Source organism: Solanum tuberosum, unplaced genomic scaffold (genome assembly GCF_000226075.1).
Source record: "Solanum tuberosum cultivar DM 1-3 516 R44 unplaced genomic scaffold, SolTub_3.0 scf00365, whole genome shotgun sequence".
Lineage (NCBI taxonomy): Eukaryota > Viridiplantae > Streptophyta > Magnoliopsida > Solanales > Solanaceae > Solanum > Solanum tuberosum.
Window position 1 is genome coordinate 596073 of NW_006239290.1, and position 14350 is coordinate 610422.

The 14350-nt window shown below is 32.4% G+C and overlaps 2 protein-coding genes and 1 pseudogene across 2 annotated transcripts; 2 read left to right on the plus strand and 1 right to left on the minus strand.

The window, feature by feature from the left end:
* Nucleotides 1-300: 300 nt before the first annotated feature.
* On the plus strand, nucleotides 301-2768 carry LOC102583484 (vetispiradiene synthase 3-like). Its single transcript, XM_015315432.1, has 6 exons — nucleotides 301-485; nucleotides 576-852; nucleotides 956-1559; nucleotides 1634-1772; nucleotides 1867-2112; nucleotides 2366-2768. The coding sequence occupies exons 1-6, from the start codon at nucleotides 381-383 to the stop codon at nucleotides 2660-2662; spliced, it is 1668 nt and encodes a 555-aa protein (XP_015170918.1). The 5' UTR covers nucleotides 301-380; the 3' UTR covers nucleotides 2663-2768.
* An 867-nt stretch (nucleotides 2769-3635) lies between these two features.
* LOC102586772 (cytochrome P450 71D7-like) lies at nucleotides 3636-5717 on the minus strand (annotated as a pseudogene).
* A 3658-nt stretch (nucleotides 5718-9375) lies between these two features.
* Nucleotides 9376-12377, plus strand: LOC102587118 (4-coumarate--CoA ligase-like 5; the record flags this gene model as incomplete). The annotated part of the gene is made up of 5 exons (XM_006361658.1): nucleotides 9376-10413; nucleotides 10968-11354; nucleotides 11631-11698; nucleotides 11782-11884; nucleotides 12291-12377. Coding segments are annotated over exons 1-5 (1683 nt in total), but the record flags the coding sequence as incomplete, so codon positions are not given.
* Between the last annotated feature and the right edge of the window lie 1973 nt (nucleotides 12378-14350).

Consider the following 14350-nt stretch of genomic DNA (forward strand, 5'->3'; position numbering starts at 1 on the left):
TATTATAAAAAAAGTTAATGAAGCAATATTAATTATAACTTAAAAAATTCAGCCACACAATTTAAGGTTGTGGATCGTCCACGTTTACGCTATATTTATCGGGAGGTTAATATGAAAATATGCTAACAAACTTATGAAAATAAATATGACAAAAAATAGGGAAAAAATTATAAATAAATAAAAAGATTGAGCTAGACTAACAAGTACCTAATTATTTATTTCTAAAATTACAAAATTGACCATTCATCCAATTGGAAATGTAGTACTTTTCTACAATTGCTTTATATGCATTTTTTGGTTACCATTTATGTCATCAACTTGAAAGTTTCTTTCATTCTTCCTTAGTATAATCAAAATCACTCTTATTATTTGTTTCAACAATGGCCTTACCTATAGTTGAAGAAGAGAATATAATTCGCCCCGTGGCCAACTTCACTCCAAGTCTATGGGGTGATCGTTTCCTTTCCTTCTCCATTGACAATCGCGTAAGTATTTTATTGATAGTTCCTTAATTTTTAATTCTCTTTGTTTTTATTAGACGAAAAATATGTTGTTTGATATGAATATATTTATAGGTTGCACAAAAGTATGCTCAAGAGATTGAAGCATTGAAGGAAGAAACAAGGAGTATGTTGTTAGCTATTACTGGAAGGAAATTGGTTGAGAAATTGAATTTTATTGATGTTATTGAACGTCTTGGCATCGCGTACCACTATGAGAAAGAAATCGATGAGATTTTGTATCGAATTTACAATGAAAATTCAAAATTTGAGGGTGATGAGTATAATGATTTATGCATTTGTGCTCTTCAATTTCGATTGCTAAGGCAACATGGTTACAATATCTCTCTTAGTAAGTACTAAAACTTCACGAATAATGTTGTATAGTTATGTAATATTACTATTCATTTGCTAGAAGGGTAATAATATTTGTGCTATTCCTTGTAAATTATCAGAAATTTTCAACAAATTTCAAGATGGGAATGGAAAATTCAAGGAGTCGCGTGCTAGTGATGATGATGTTTTAGGATTATTGAGTTTATACGAAGCTTCACATGTAAGGACACATGGTGAAGATTTCTTAGAAGATGCACTTGTTTTCTCCACTACTCATCTTGAGTCCGCGACTCCACATTTGAACTCTCCTCTTAAAGAGCAAGTAACACATGCCCTTGAGCAATCTTTGCACAAGGGCATTCCTCGAGTAGAGACTCGATTCTTCATATCCTCAATCTATGAGAAGGATATTGAATTAAAGAACGATATGTTACTTAGATTAGCTAAATTGGATTTCAACTTGCTCCAGATGCTTCACAAACAAGAACTTGTTGAAGTATCAACGTGGTGGAAAGATTTGGATTTTGTAACAACGCTTCCATATGCTAGAGATAGAGTAGTTGAATGTTATTTTTGGACACTAGGAGTGTATTTTGAGCCTCAATATTCTGAAGCTCGCGTCATGCTTGCTAAGACCATAGCCATCATTTCTATTGTTGATGATACCTTTGATTCTTATGGTATAGTTAAAGAACTTAACACATACACAGACGCTATACAAAGGTATGAACTTCATAAATTTACTTCCTCGTTATATAAAAAAACATAAATTTACTTTAGATTCGTCAACTTTGCAGATGGGATATAAGTGAAATTGATCATCTTCCTGATTACATGAAAATCAGTTATAAAGCTCTTCTTGATCTTTACAAAGATTATGAAAATGAATTGTCTAACGATGGAAGATCTCATGTTGTCTATCATGCAAAAGAAAGAGTATGCGATCAAATTACATTTTTTCTTAACCCCTTAAACTTGAAGCAACGTATATTCAAATTACTATTTTCTAACAACTTTTTTGGTGTTGTAGATGAAAGAAATAGTGAGGAACTATAACGTCGAGGCTAAATGGTTTATTGAAGGATATATGCCTCCTGTTTCTGAGTATCTAAGCAATGCTTTAGCAACTAGTACTTATTACTTGCTCACAACAACAACATATTTGGGCATGAAATCTGCTACTGAGCATGATTTCGAATGGTTGTCAAGGAACCCTAAAATTCTTAAAGCTAATGCAACATTATGTCGTGTTATTGATGACATAGCCACATACGAGGTATATATGAATTGACTGACACTGAGTTTAAGAAAGTAAAAAAGTGTTTTGAATTTTTGTGGTTACAAACTAAAGATATGCAAAATGTACCAAATTAAAAACGTCCTTCAATCTTGTACTGGTCTGAAACATGTCATGTGGAAAGTTGAAATTAATGGGATATGATATTTGAGCAAACATCAACGTGTTGCAACGACTATATATTGAAGCAATATATAAAATTTAACCCCTTATAATCTATTTGCATTTCCAAGTTGAGAAAAGTAGGGGACAAATTGCAACAGGAATTGAGTGTTACAGGAGAGATTATGGCGTATCAACTGAAGAAGCAATGGTTAAATTTAACGAAATGGCTGAGATAGCATGGAAGGATGTTAACAAAGGAATTCTTAGGCCGAATCATGTATCCATGGAGTTTTTAATGCGTATTCTCAATCTTGCTCGTCTTATTGACGTTACATACAAACACAATGAAGATGGATACACATATCCGGAGAAGGTCTTAAAGCCTCACATTGTTGCCCTACTTGTAGACTCCATCAAAATTTGATGAGCTACCATATGTTGTTATTTTTAGCATGTTGAATAAAGTTGTTAGGGAGCTTCTTTAGCAGTTGTTTTGTGCACTTCTTAACTAGGACTTCAACTAAAACCCTTTGTAAGATGATGCATAACTATTTTACTATTTATATAGGACTTTCTTCGTTTCAATTTGTTTGTCTCATTTTTCTTTTTAATCCGTTTAGAAAAGAATATCTCTTTCACTTTTTTTATAATTCTTTAATTCCAACTTTTCACATGCATGGCACGTTCAAGACCACAAGATTAACGTTTTGATACATTTTACATATATTTAGTTTAAGACCAGAAGACTCAATCTTTAATTACCTTTTTAAACTCCGTATAGAACTTTTGAATCTTGTGATCTTAACTAAACTAAATATATCTAAAAGTACCAAAATGTCATTATTCTTGTGGTCTTAAACATGTCATGTTAAAAGCTAAAATTATAGAGTTTTCAGAAAAGGAAAAAAAATAAATTATAACGAACTAGAAAGTGATGAAAGACAAACAAATTGAAGCCGTGGGAGTAGTATTAATTCTCTCTAATTGACTACTAAGAGTATTCTATTGATTGAGTGTTTACTGACAGAAAGAAGGAATAAATTATTTGAAAAAGACTAGATAGGATGGTTAGTAATGAACAATGAAAAGACTGTTTTGATAATATACTTTTATCATACACCTCCCTAGAGTAAGTTTAGACTATTGTAAAGCTAATCTAAATCTGGATCACACACTGTGAGGCTCATTTAGGGGTGACGCTCCCAAAAAGATTTTCTTCATATTCAAGACTCGAACCCGAGACCTCTGATTATAAATTAAGGATGAAACAATCCTATCACTGCAGTACCCAAATATTCGTGTCTATAAGGTACTATATATTCTAATGGAACAATATAAGATGTTTTACTTGCTCTTATTTATTGCTAAATGAAAAATACATTTATTGAACAGACTAGCTAGCCCTGAGGGAGTTTCCAATCGAAATGATAAAGCAATTGAGCCAATGGCAAATAAATATTAGCTAAACCAAATGATATCCCAGGACAAACCCTCCTCCCACTACCAAAGGGAAGAAATTCAAAATTATTACCATTAAAGTCCACAGAGCACTGGTCAAATCTCTCTGGCTTAAAGCTTTCTGTGTCATCCCAATATTTTGGATCTCTTCCCAATGCCCAAACATTAATCAAAACTTTAGTCTTCACAGGAATAGTGTAGCCGTTTATGTCCGTCTCTTCCCTACATTCTCTTGGGACCGACAGTGGAATTGGTGGATGGAGTCTTAGAGTTTCTTTAACGACTAACTTTAGGTATTTCAACTCCTCGACATCATATTTATCAAACTTTACTTTATCTCTAAAGGCTTTTCGCACTTCTTCTTGAGCTTTGGCGAATATACTTGGATTTTTCATCATTTCAGCCATAGCCCATATAGTTGTTGTTGATGTAGTTTCCGTTCCACCAGTAAACATGTCCTGCAATTAAAAATAGTTGAGTCATGACTTTTGAGAATTTTAAAACAAAGCTAAATGACTTTCTAACAGAACTACCCTTAGATGATGAGTGACCATCTTAGATATTATCTCCAAACTTTTTACAAATGGTTTTGAGTAAAAACAAACATAATATTCAATACTTACAATAATAATAGCTTTGATATTGTGGTTGTTGACGGGAAATTGAAGACTTTTATCCTTCATAAGTCTTAGTAGGACATCAATTAGGTCTTCACCACCTCCTAATCCATCATCACTAGTCTTGTGATTTGCAAAATTCTTCTTGTGCTCATTGATGACATCTTCAACAATTGAATCTACTTTATGGTGGATATCTAGAATTTTTTGCTTCACTCCACCAAGACCATAAAGAAACTTGTATGAAGGGAAAATGTCAGCCATATCAAAGCCTTGATCTGCTAATCTTAACACTTCTCTAATTAGTTTTATAAATTTGTTTTGCTCTTTTAGTAATTGACCAAATGCTGATCTACATATCATGGAGCTTGCAAACCAAATCATCCTTTCTGTAAAATTAACTGGCTCTTCAGAAGATGAAGATGATCGTATAGAGTCGATGAGATGAACAACCTCATCATGTCTAATCGAGCTGAATGACAGGACATTCTTTGCATTCAACAGTTCCATTACACAAATTGTACGCATTTGTCTCCAGTAGTCACCTGTTAATTAAGTGTAGAAATTATCAGGTGGCATATGCAAAATCTAACAAAGCAAATCTTGGATATCGATAAATAGAACAATGATATAAATATATCAAAAGATACATAACAATATAACATGACAAGTCATGTGAGATGCAATCTAACTCATTTGTATTATGTCATGTAAGACGCGTGTGTCTACTTATTCAACTTTATACAAGTTTAAGTGTCTACTTGATCACCCCCAACATTAGAGGGCATAGGTACCAGTTGATGCCAAGTTAAAAAGCACGTTTATGTATTTTGTCCAATTAATAACCTACTTATGAGAAATTCAAGTTAATTTACATTCTCCCTTAAGCAAGTACTCTTTTAAGGATTATATTGTGAATGTCATATATATATATATATAGAAGGAAGGATCCTCAAAGGGGAAAGATATTTTTGTCCTTCAAGCAAAAAGTAAAACTCAAATATATTAGGGCAAGCGCGCCTAATTAACATTCACCATAAGGGCTAAAGGTGATGTCACGACTATCATAAGTGATAATATCCGTGACCAAGAGTTTAGGCCTAGATGCAAAAGCGAGGTCATGAGTTTTTAGTACTTGTTTAGCCATCTCAGAAGAAGTAACAACAATAACAGAAACTTCACCAAGTTGAAGGTAGTGCATTAGAGGACCATATTTTTTGGCCAAATCTCTAAGGACATGATGTGGATATCCACCAACAATGTGATGCATGCTTCCTATAAAAGGAAGCTTACATGGACCTGGAGGTTATTTTTTAGTTGTTTGGCTATTGGAGTTTATCCATTTTCTTAGCAAAAAGAGGAAAGATAGAAAAAGAAAAATGAAACTAGACTGAAGATTTGCATTTTGTGGAGAGTATTTGATTATTCTTAGTTCAAAGTTCTATATTTATAATGGTGACAAGATCACATCGTTAGATATTATTTCATAATGTATTATACTGCTTTGTATTGTGTTTGATTGTATCGTATTATATATTATTTTAATAAATACAATATTTGAGTAGATTATATCGTTCTTCATCGTCATACAATGTTAGATCACATCAACAGTTTGAAGGATAAACCTACAAGAAAAGTAGGTTATGTGATAGAGTTACTTTAGAAAGGTAGATTAAAGGATACAATAGAGTTATTAATTAAATAATAAGTAAAGATAAAATGAGAAATAAAAAAATTAAGGTAACAATGCAATCACACCAAATCAATTGTTACACACAATGGACCTTTTTGTCATTATGAATTTAACGATAAATACAATAAAATTTAAGTAATAATTTTCTATTTAAACATCACTCGTCACGCCAAAAAAATATTGTATTTAAACTAAATTGTATCAGTGATTTATGAAATCATTTCACTATTAGTGATTTATTTTTTCAACCCTTGCTAATTTATATCCACAAAAAACTTTGAAAATTCTCTAATAACAGAAAGAAATTAAAACTCTGACAATTCAGCTTCTAATTATTTCCCAGTTGCCTCACTTGACTTTATACAAGAACATATTTGTACGATACTCTTTAAGTAAAAAAATTTCAATTCTTTAAGTTAAAATATATATTAAGGATCAAAACGAATACATTTGTTATACATAAAGGACCATTTTGAGTTGAGCATGTCGCATAGCTAGGGCTTGCCTAGTACGGTTTATATCTCACGTGTAGTTTGCAGATTATTACACAGTAAAGGGTTTACCCAGTGCGCGCAAAGTGCTCACCCGAATGGTAGAGCCTTTGACAGAGGTTGTAGCGGCTGTGGGTTATCCTGGAGTTCCCAAAAAAAAAAGAGGATCATTTTGGTCATTTTCTCTTTCTTTTTTTCTTTTCTTGCAAATTCAATCAAAATATCTGTGAAATAACAACCGAACGATTTTTTTGATAACCAATGTAAATTACCATTAACAAACAAAAACCAAATACACCTAAAGAGCACTCAATCTCCTAATCACCCTCTAAGAAAGGTATTAAGAGAGTTAAGCCTCATATAGAACTCTAATTACACAAATCTCTGGAACAACCAACTATACTTATTCGCCTTTCTAGACCGTTTAACTATCTCAAGTCTATCTACAAAACAACAACAACCGAACGATTATCAGTGAAAAAATAGTGATTATTTAGTAATATCTTTTCACTTATTGCGAAAAGTGAAAGTTGGAAATTATGTCATAGATAAAGTTGTTTTGTACTACATCTACGTCATTCATAAGTCTTTCATGTATTGCATTTGTTCGTTGGGATAGATACAATAACTATATGGATCCCTTCCGTGTCGAGTCAGAATTTTTTTAATAATAATTGATAAATTTTTATAAGAAACGTGATATCATAACCTGAAAAATAAAATTCAAGAGTATTTTACAAATATATGTTAATTCTTGTATTTAAGTCAAGTGAGGAAATTGGGTAAAGATTTAAAGATGGAATTTTTTTTTTTCCATTTGTTATTAGAGAATTTTCAAAGTTTTTATGGAAACAAATTCCCTTGTATAGAAAAATCAAATCACTCCACAATTACAAAATGTAATTTATTCACATATATTTGAATTGATTACATATTTTAAACATTTATCTACGTATTCATTCAAACAAATTTTTTTTTTTTAAATTTTATGACTTTTTTTTTTTTATAAGAGATCTTTATTTTTCTACATAAGATATTAAAAAGGTTATTTTTTTCCTATTTTATTTGACAGTGGCCAATAAATCTTTAACAAACAAATAGGCAAATATTGCCAATTTTTTTTCGTAAACCGAAAGTTATATACCGGAGAAGTCATGGAATCACAGTGTATATGCTTGGTTATTGGTAGGGAGGAAAATATTTCGTTTCCTAATTATTATTATTTTTTTATTGGTCTAAATATTTTTAAAAATGTTTTCTCAAGAAAATAAACTTATTAAAAATTTAAAAAATGAAAATTACGTCTATGATACATTAGTTACATTTATATATGAAAAATCGAGATCTGGTGATATAACACAGGGTCTTCCAAAAGTAGAACAGGTCTTAGAAGTGCGTTCGATTGATTCAATATCCATGAATCTAGAAAAGAGGGTTGAGAGTTGGAACAAATGTATACCAAGAATTCTTGAAATTCCTTGGGGATTCTTGATTGGTGCTGAGCTAACTATAGCGCAAAGCCGAATCTCTTTGGTTAATAAAATCCAACAGGTTTATCGCTCCCAGGGGGTGCAGATTCATAATAGGCATATAGAAATTATTGTACGTCAAATAACATCAAAAGTGTTGATTTCAGAAGATGGAATGTCTAATGTTTTTTCACCCGGAGAACTTATTGGATTGTTGCGAGCAGAACGAATGGGGCGCGCTTTGGAAGAAGCGATCTGTTACCGAGTCGTCTTATTGGGAATAACAAGAGCATCTCTCAATACTCAAAGTTTCATATCTGAAGCAAGTTTTCAAGAAACTGCTCGAGTTTTAGCAAAAGCGGCTCTCCGGGGTCGTATCGATTGGTTGAAAGGCCTGAAAGAGAACGTTGTTTTGGGGGGGGTGATACCCGTTGGTACCGGATTCAAGGGATTAGTGCACCCTTCAAAACAACATAACAACATTCCTTTGGAAACAAAAAAAACGAATCTATTCGAGGGGGAGATGAGAGATATTTTGTTCCACCACAGAAAATTATTTGATTCTTGTCTTTCAAAAAAATTCCACGACATACCCGAACAATCATTTATAGGATTAGTAAAACAATAGGTTTCATAAATAACATTTCACACTGATTGTCTTCCTTCCTTATTCTCTCTTGTTTGAATGTGTCATAGAGAGGAGTTGATACAAGAGTTTAAGTTATATAGGATAAAAAGAATTCGTACACTATTAATGTAATTAACCGGTTTTAACATATTATTGATTTTTTTTTCGAAATTACTATCAGGTTTGATATAGAAAATGAATAATCTGATTGGTTAAACCTCTTCACACTGTTCATGCATAAAATAAAAATTCTTGGTATATACCTTATATTAGTATATTACATATACAATAACATAATGTCATTGTCACACCCATTAGAAAACAATATTTTCGAAAATATTTTCTCCATTTCACTTTGTTTGTTTTACTTTTCAATTTAATCCATTTTCAAATAACGTATCTTTTCCTTTTTAGAATTTTTTTAATTTTAATTTATACTTGGCATGTTTAAGACAACAATATTAAAGAAAATTTTAACACATTTTACGTACCTTAATTTTAAAACCAAAAAAATTGATTAATTTTTTGTTTTACTTTTCTGAATTTTGTGTCGAATCAAAATGAGACGAATAAATATTCGATTGCTCCTAAGAATAATGACTTGGTCCCCTAGTTTTTGCCGACTAAAGCTAGCTGACAGAGTCACATAAAAATTAAAATAAACAATTAATCGATAATTACAATCTTTAAACCTAGTGTTCAAAACCTTATTTATTTAGATTCAATATTTTGCTTAAACTAACACAAACACACAAAAAAATAGACATAATTTTTCCTAAACATGTCAAGTGAAGGAGAATTAATACCCACAGGCGAAGATGAGCAATCCACTTATCATCAATCATCGTTCGATCGAAAAAACAGCTACGATCCCGAGACGGGAATTTACCATTCAGTCCTCCAACTTAATGAACAACACAAAATGTCCAATGACTATTCTAACCTTGACACAGCCAAATTTGTATTGTCACAATTTCCATCCCCTGCACAAGCAATGTCACAAATTGCATTAATTGACTCTTCTACTAACCAAAAAATAACCTACACACAACTCAACAGGTCCATTTTATCACTTGCCACGGGTTTATATCGCGTGTTAGGTGTGCGAAAGGGCGATGTAATTTTCTTGCTATCGTCAAATTCAATAATATACCCAACTATTTGTCTAGCTATACTTTCAATAGGTGCAATTTTATCCCCTGCAAATCCACTCAACACTGAATCAGAAATTGGCAAACAAGTACGTCTATCGCGCGCGAAATTAGCCATTGCTGCACCTGAAGAAGCTCATAAATTAGTCCACACAGGTGTGCCTACGCTTCTCACAACAACGCGATCCAACGATGAAAATTCGATTTCAGTACAAGAGTTGATTGAAAATTGTGACCCTTTAGAACTACCTAAACAACGTCCAATGCCTTTGGACACAGCAGCAATACTATACTCTTCAGGAACTACTGGTGTTAGTAAAGGTGTCGTATTAACACATGCAAATTTCGTTGCGATTATGAAACTTCTTAAGTACTATGTTGAGGCAACGTCGTCTCAGGACGACGTTTTCCTCTGTTTTGTACCGATGTTTCATGTTTACGGTCTAGCATTTTTCGGGATCGGGTTATTTTGTTCGGGTGTAACAACAGTTTTGATGCAAAAATTTGATTTGCAAGGTATGTTGGAAGCAATTCAGACACATAAAATTAGTCACATTCCAGCAGTTCCACCAGTGATTCTTGGACTAGTTAAGTATAATAAAGGTAGTTACTATGATTTATCATCATTGCGAAGCGTTACCTCGGGGGCCGCACCACTAAGCAAAGAGGTATTGTTGAATTATACGATCGCGTATTTAAAGTTGTTAGAGAGAATACACTTTTTACAACTAAGTTATACTTATATTTGATCACAAGAGTTGACGTTTAAGCCTGATTATCTTTTCATGAGTCAAACATGTGGAAAAGTAGTTGAATCCTAAACTTCTTGATTACTCTGATACCAAATTGAATTGTGTTGACTGTTTTATTTGATAGCTCAAGGTGTTAGTGAGGACATACTTTCTAGCCCTAAATTATATCATGTCTTAACAAAGGGCGGAGATAGGGTGGTCGCTTCGCTGAATTATTTTATTCTAGTGAATTCATGCCACTAGATAGAGTGTTTAGCAGTCTTTTGTCAAAAAACAAATCCTCAATCGGTTGACTGTCTAAACTTTCACCTTGTTGGTGAAATTTTTTACGGTAGACTATAAGGTCACAATTGATTTTTTATGTACAAATTGTAGAGGTTGAATTCCCTTTGACATCGTCTTGTGTTTATTTTTTGCTCTATTTTGAATCTCTTTAGTGAAAATCCTGATTCAACCAATGGTCTGAACAGGTAGCTGATGCGTTCCGAGAGAAGTTCCCTTGGGTGGAACTCAAGCAAGGCTATGGCCTAACCGAGACAACGGGTGCAGCAACATTTTTTGTGAACTACGAAGAGGCAAAAGCCCGTCCATCCTCGGTAGGAGTGTTGTTTCCGGGCTTCTCCGCGAAGGTAATTAATCATGAAACAGGGGAGGCGTTGCCGCCATTTAAAGAAGGTGAATTGTGGTTGAAAGGTCCAGGAATTATGAAAGAGTATTTTGGAAATGAAGAAGCAACTAGTGCAACAATCACTAAAGATGGATGGCTCAAAACTGGTGATCTTTGTTATTTTGATGACAAAGGGTATTTATACATTGTTGATAGAATAAAGGAACTCATCAAGCATAATGGTTATCAGGTATACCTAACACGTAGATGACGTTAGAGTCAGATTCATAATTTGAAGTTTACTATATATACACATTCAGTGGATTTCTTAATAAATATACAACTTTTGGACCAAAGTTACGTCCACCCCTACACGTACCCCGTTTGGCTTAGCTAAAAGAATAGTTGACAAGTATCAAGTGTAGGAAACACTTCAATACGTTAAAAATTGATTTTATAAATAAACAATTATGTATGCAAAGGGATCCTTATAAATATTTTTGAGTTGGTTTATATGTAAATACAGGTAGCTCCAGCAGAACTTGAAGCAATATTATTGAGTCACCATGAGATACTTGATGCAGCCGTTGTCCCGTGAGTCGTTTTTCATTAACGGTATAAAAAATAATTATACTGACAATGTATATTACTTAAACGAATAAATTATTATTATGCAGACTAGAAGATGAGGAGGCAGGACAAATACCATTGGCATATGTTGTAAGAGCAGCCAGTTCTGGTCTCACACAAGACCAAGTCATTCAATTTGTTTCTAGTCAGGTTCGAGTTTGAAATGCTACCACATTCCATGATTTAATTATTTATTGGTTTGATATTTTATTATTTGTACCTTTTTAGTGATTTTTGAATACATAATATCATTTATACCTTTTTAGTGATTTTTGAATACATATATATGTGTAGTGTTTGAACCTATTTACCTTTAAAACGATACAGTTGAATTTGAACATGTGATTTAAGGACATATGGACAACATCTGTCCCTAGGGCTAGATGTAGCTTGGTTCATTGCGTTCAACTAAATTCAATATTTTTAGTATTGAGTAAAAATATATGTGAAATTAAAATTACGTAAAATTATTAAATTTTAATGATAATGGATTCAATTAAGGATTAAAGATTAAACTCATTAAATTTAAATTTTGAAATTCGACGTTTTCGTGCAGGTAGCGCCATACAAGAAAGTAAGAAGGGTTAATTTCATCAATGCCATACCAAGATCAGCAGCAGGGAAAATTTTGAGGAAGGAATTGGTGCTTCAAAGCAATATGACAATTTTGTCAAAATTATAAGACGGTTTAAACACAAATTTCCATCGATAAAATGGACGCACCTATAGTGTGAAAGATATTTAAAAGTATTCGTGTAATTTTACATTGTAACAGGTCATTTGTCATGTTTTACGGGTTATGCTATGAATAAGCCAATAGGATCTGTCACATATCAAAATGACACAGCATGCTTAGTTAAATTACATGTTAATGAAAAATGTGTCACATGTACAAGTGACAGGTTCTAGCCAATCAAATGTCTCCATGCCAACTTCGATCTAATTGGTTGTAAAGATTTTTTTTTTTTCACATCACAACTCTTTCATTCCACAATTACAAATAGGAATCTCATAATTCAGAAATGACACCAAAATTCTAATAAGAAATTAGAGAGAGCTAGTGGATTAACTAATATATAATGTTATCTTTTGTTGGTTAGTACTAATTAGGATAGATTATGAAAAATTCTCTTATTTGTATTGTATTTATGTTTTTTCCAAAATTAAATAGTACCAAATTATAAATAAGTCCAACATTCAAATCCTAGCAATACAAAAGAAAAGAAACCCTAGCATCCAAATCGAAGTTCCAAACGATGGTAATCGCCAACAAAAGAAGAAATCAGTATTTTACAATCAAATTTTCAAAGGTATATGTTTTTTTTTACTTTCTGTAACAACAACGATGTTCGAGCCAACTTCATACAAATTTAAATACATGAAAAAGAGTTGTGGTGCGTTAAAGAAAACAAAGTCGATGAATATTGTAGATTTGGGTCAGGTGAGTTTATGGTGCATGAATTGAGTTTATTAATTGGGGTTTGTTGTTGGTTGAACTTAGATTCTATTTGTCTTTTGTTCAAAGTGTCTTTTCCTTGTTAATTTATTTCAATTGTTAAAAAAAGTGGAAAGACGTTTTTTGGCCATAGCAACAAACGACACATAAAATCTAATTCCAACCAATACAACAAACTCAATAAATGACTCAATTGGTATGTTGTAAACTCGCCTAATTCAGATCAACAATATCCATCGACTTGGCTTTCTTTGACGGCTTCACAACTCTTTGGGCTACATTTAAAGTTGTATGAAATCGGCTTAAATAGAAATTTTCATAATCTACACTACTTAGTACTATGCAGCAAAAAATAATACTATATATTATTTTCCTTTAAAGTCCATCTATTTCACTTAGAATTTTGAGTCATGCTCATGCTAAAGTGGTTCATTGCTTTAGAGAACTAAGTAGTGTAGAATATGATTTCAATAAAAGGGATGATGCATCTCAATCAAATATCATTTGAGAAAAACATAAATAGAAATTTTCATAATCTACACTACTTAGTACTAAAAATAATACTATATATTATTTTCCTTTAAAGTCCATCTATTTCACTTAGAATTTTGAGTCATGCTCATGCTAAAGTGGTTCATTGCTTTAGAGAACTAAGTAGTGTAGAATATGATTTCAATAAAAGGGATGATGCATCTCAATCAAATATCAATATGATATGTGATCACCTCAGCTATCACCAGTATATGAGTTCAATAAAGAACACAATCACACATAATAAATCAAGTCAATATATAATATCAGCTAATGCCCATATGCTTTGGCATTCTCGGATTACAATCTGCATTCTATAGTTATAAATTTTCCCTTTATACACCGGTACTCGTACCAATGCCCGTCACAAACAATTCTCAACACATCACACACAAACAATTAATCACATTGCCTTTTATTACCCCTTTTTCATCATTAGAATTAATCAATGTGGACAAGGCAACCCATCACCAAGTCTCATTACCCCAAACACATATCACAAGAATTTCATAGACTTAACAAGGGTTTAGAAATCCACTTGCCTCAATCAATTTAGAATTCTCTCCGGAACTTGAGCCTTACCCTTTCGTTGAACTTCCAACTCAAAGCAATCTATTCAAATAAATGAC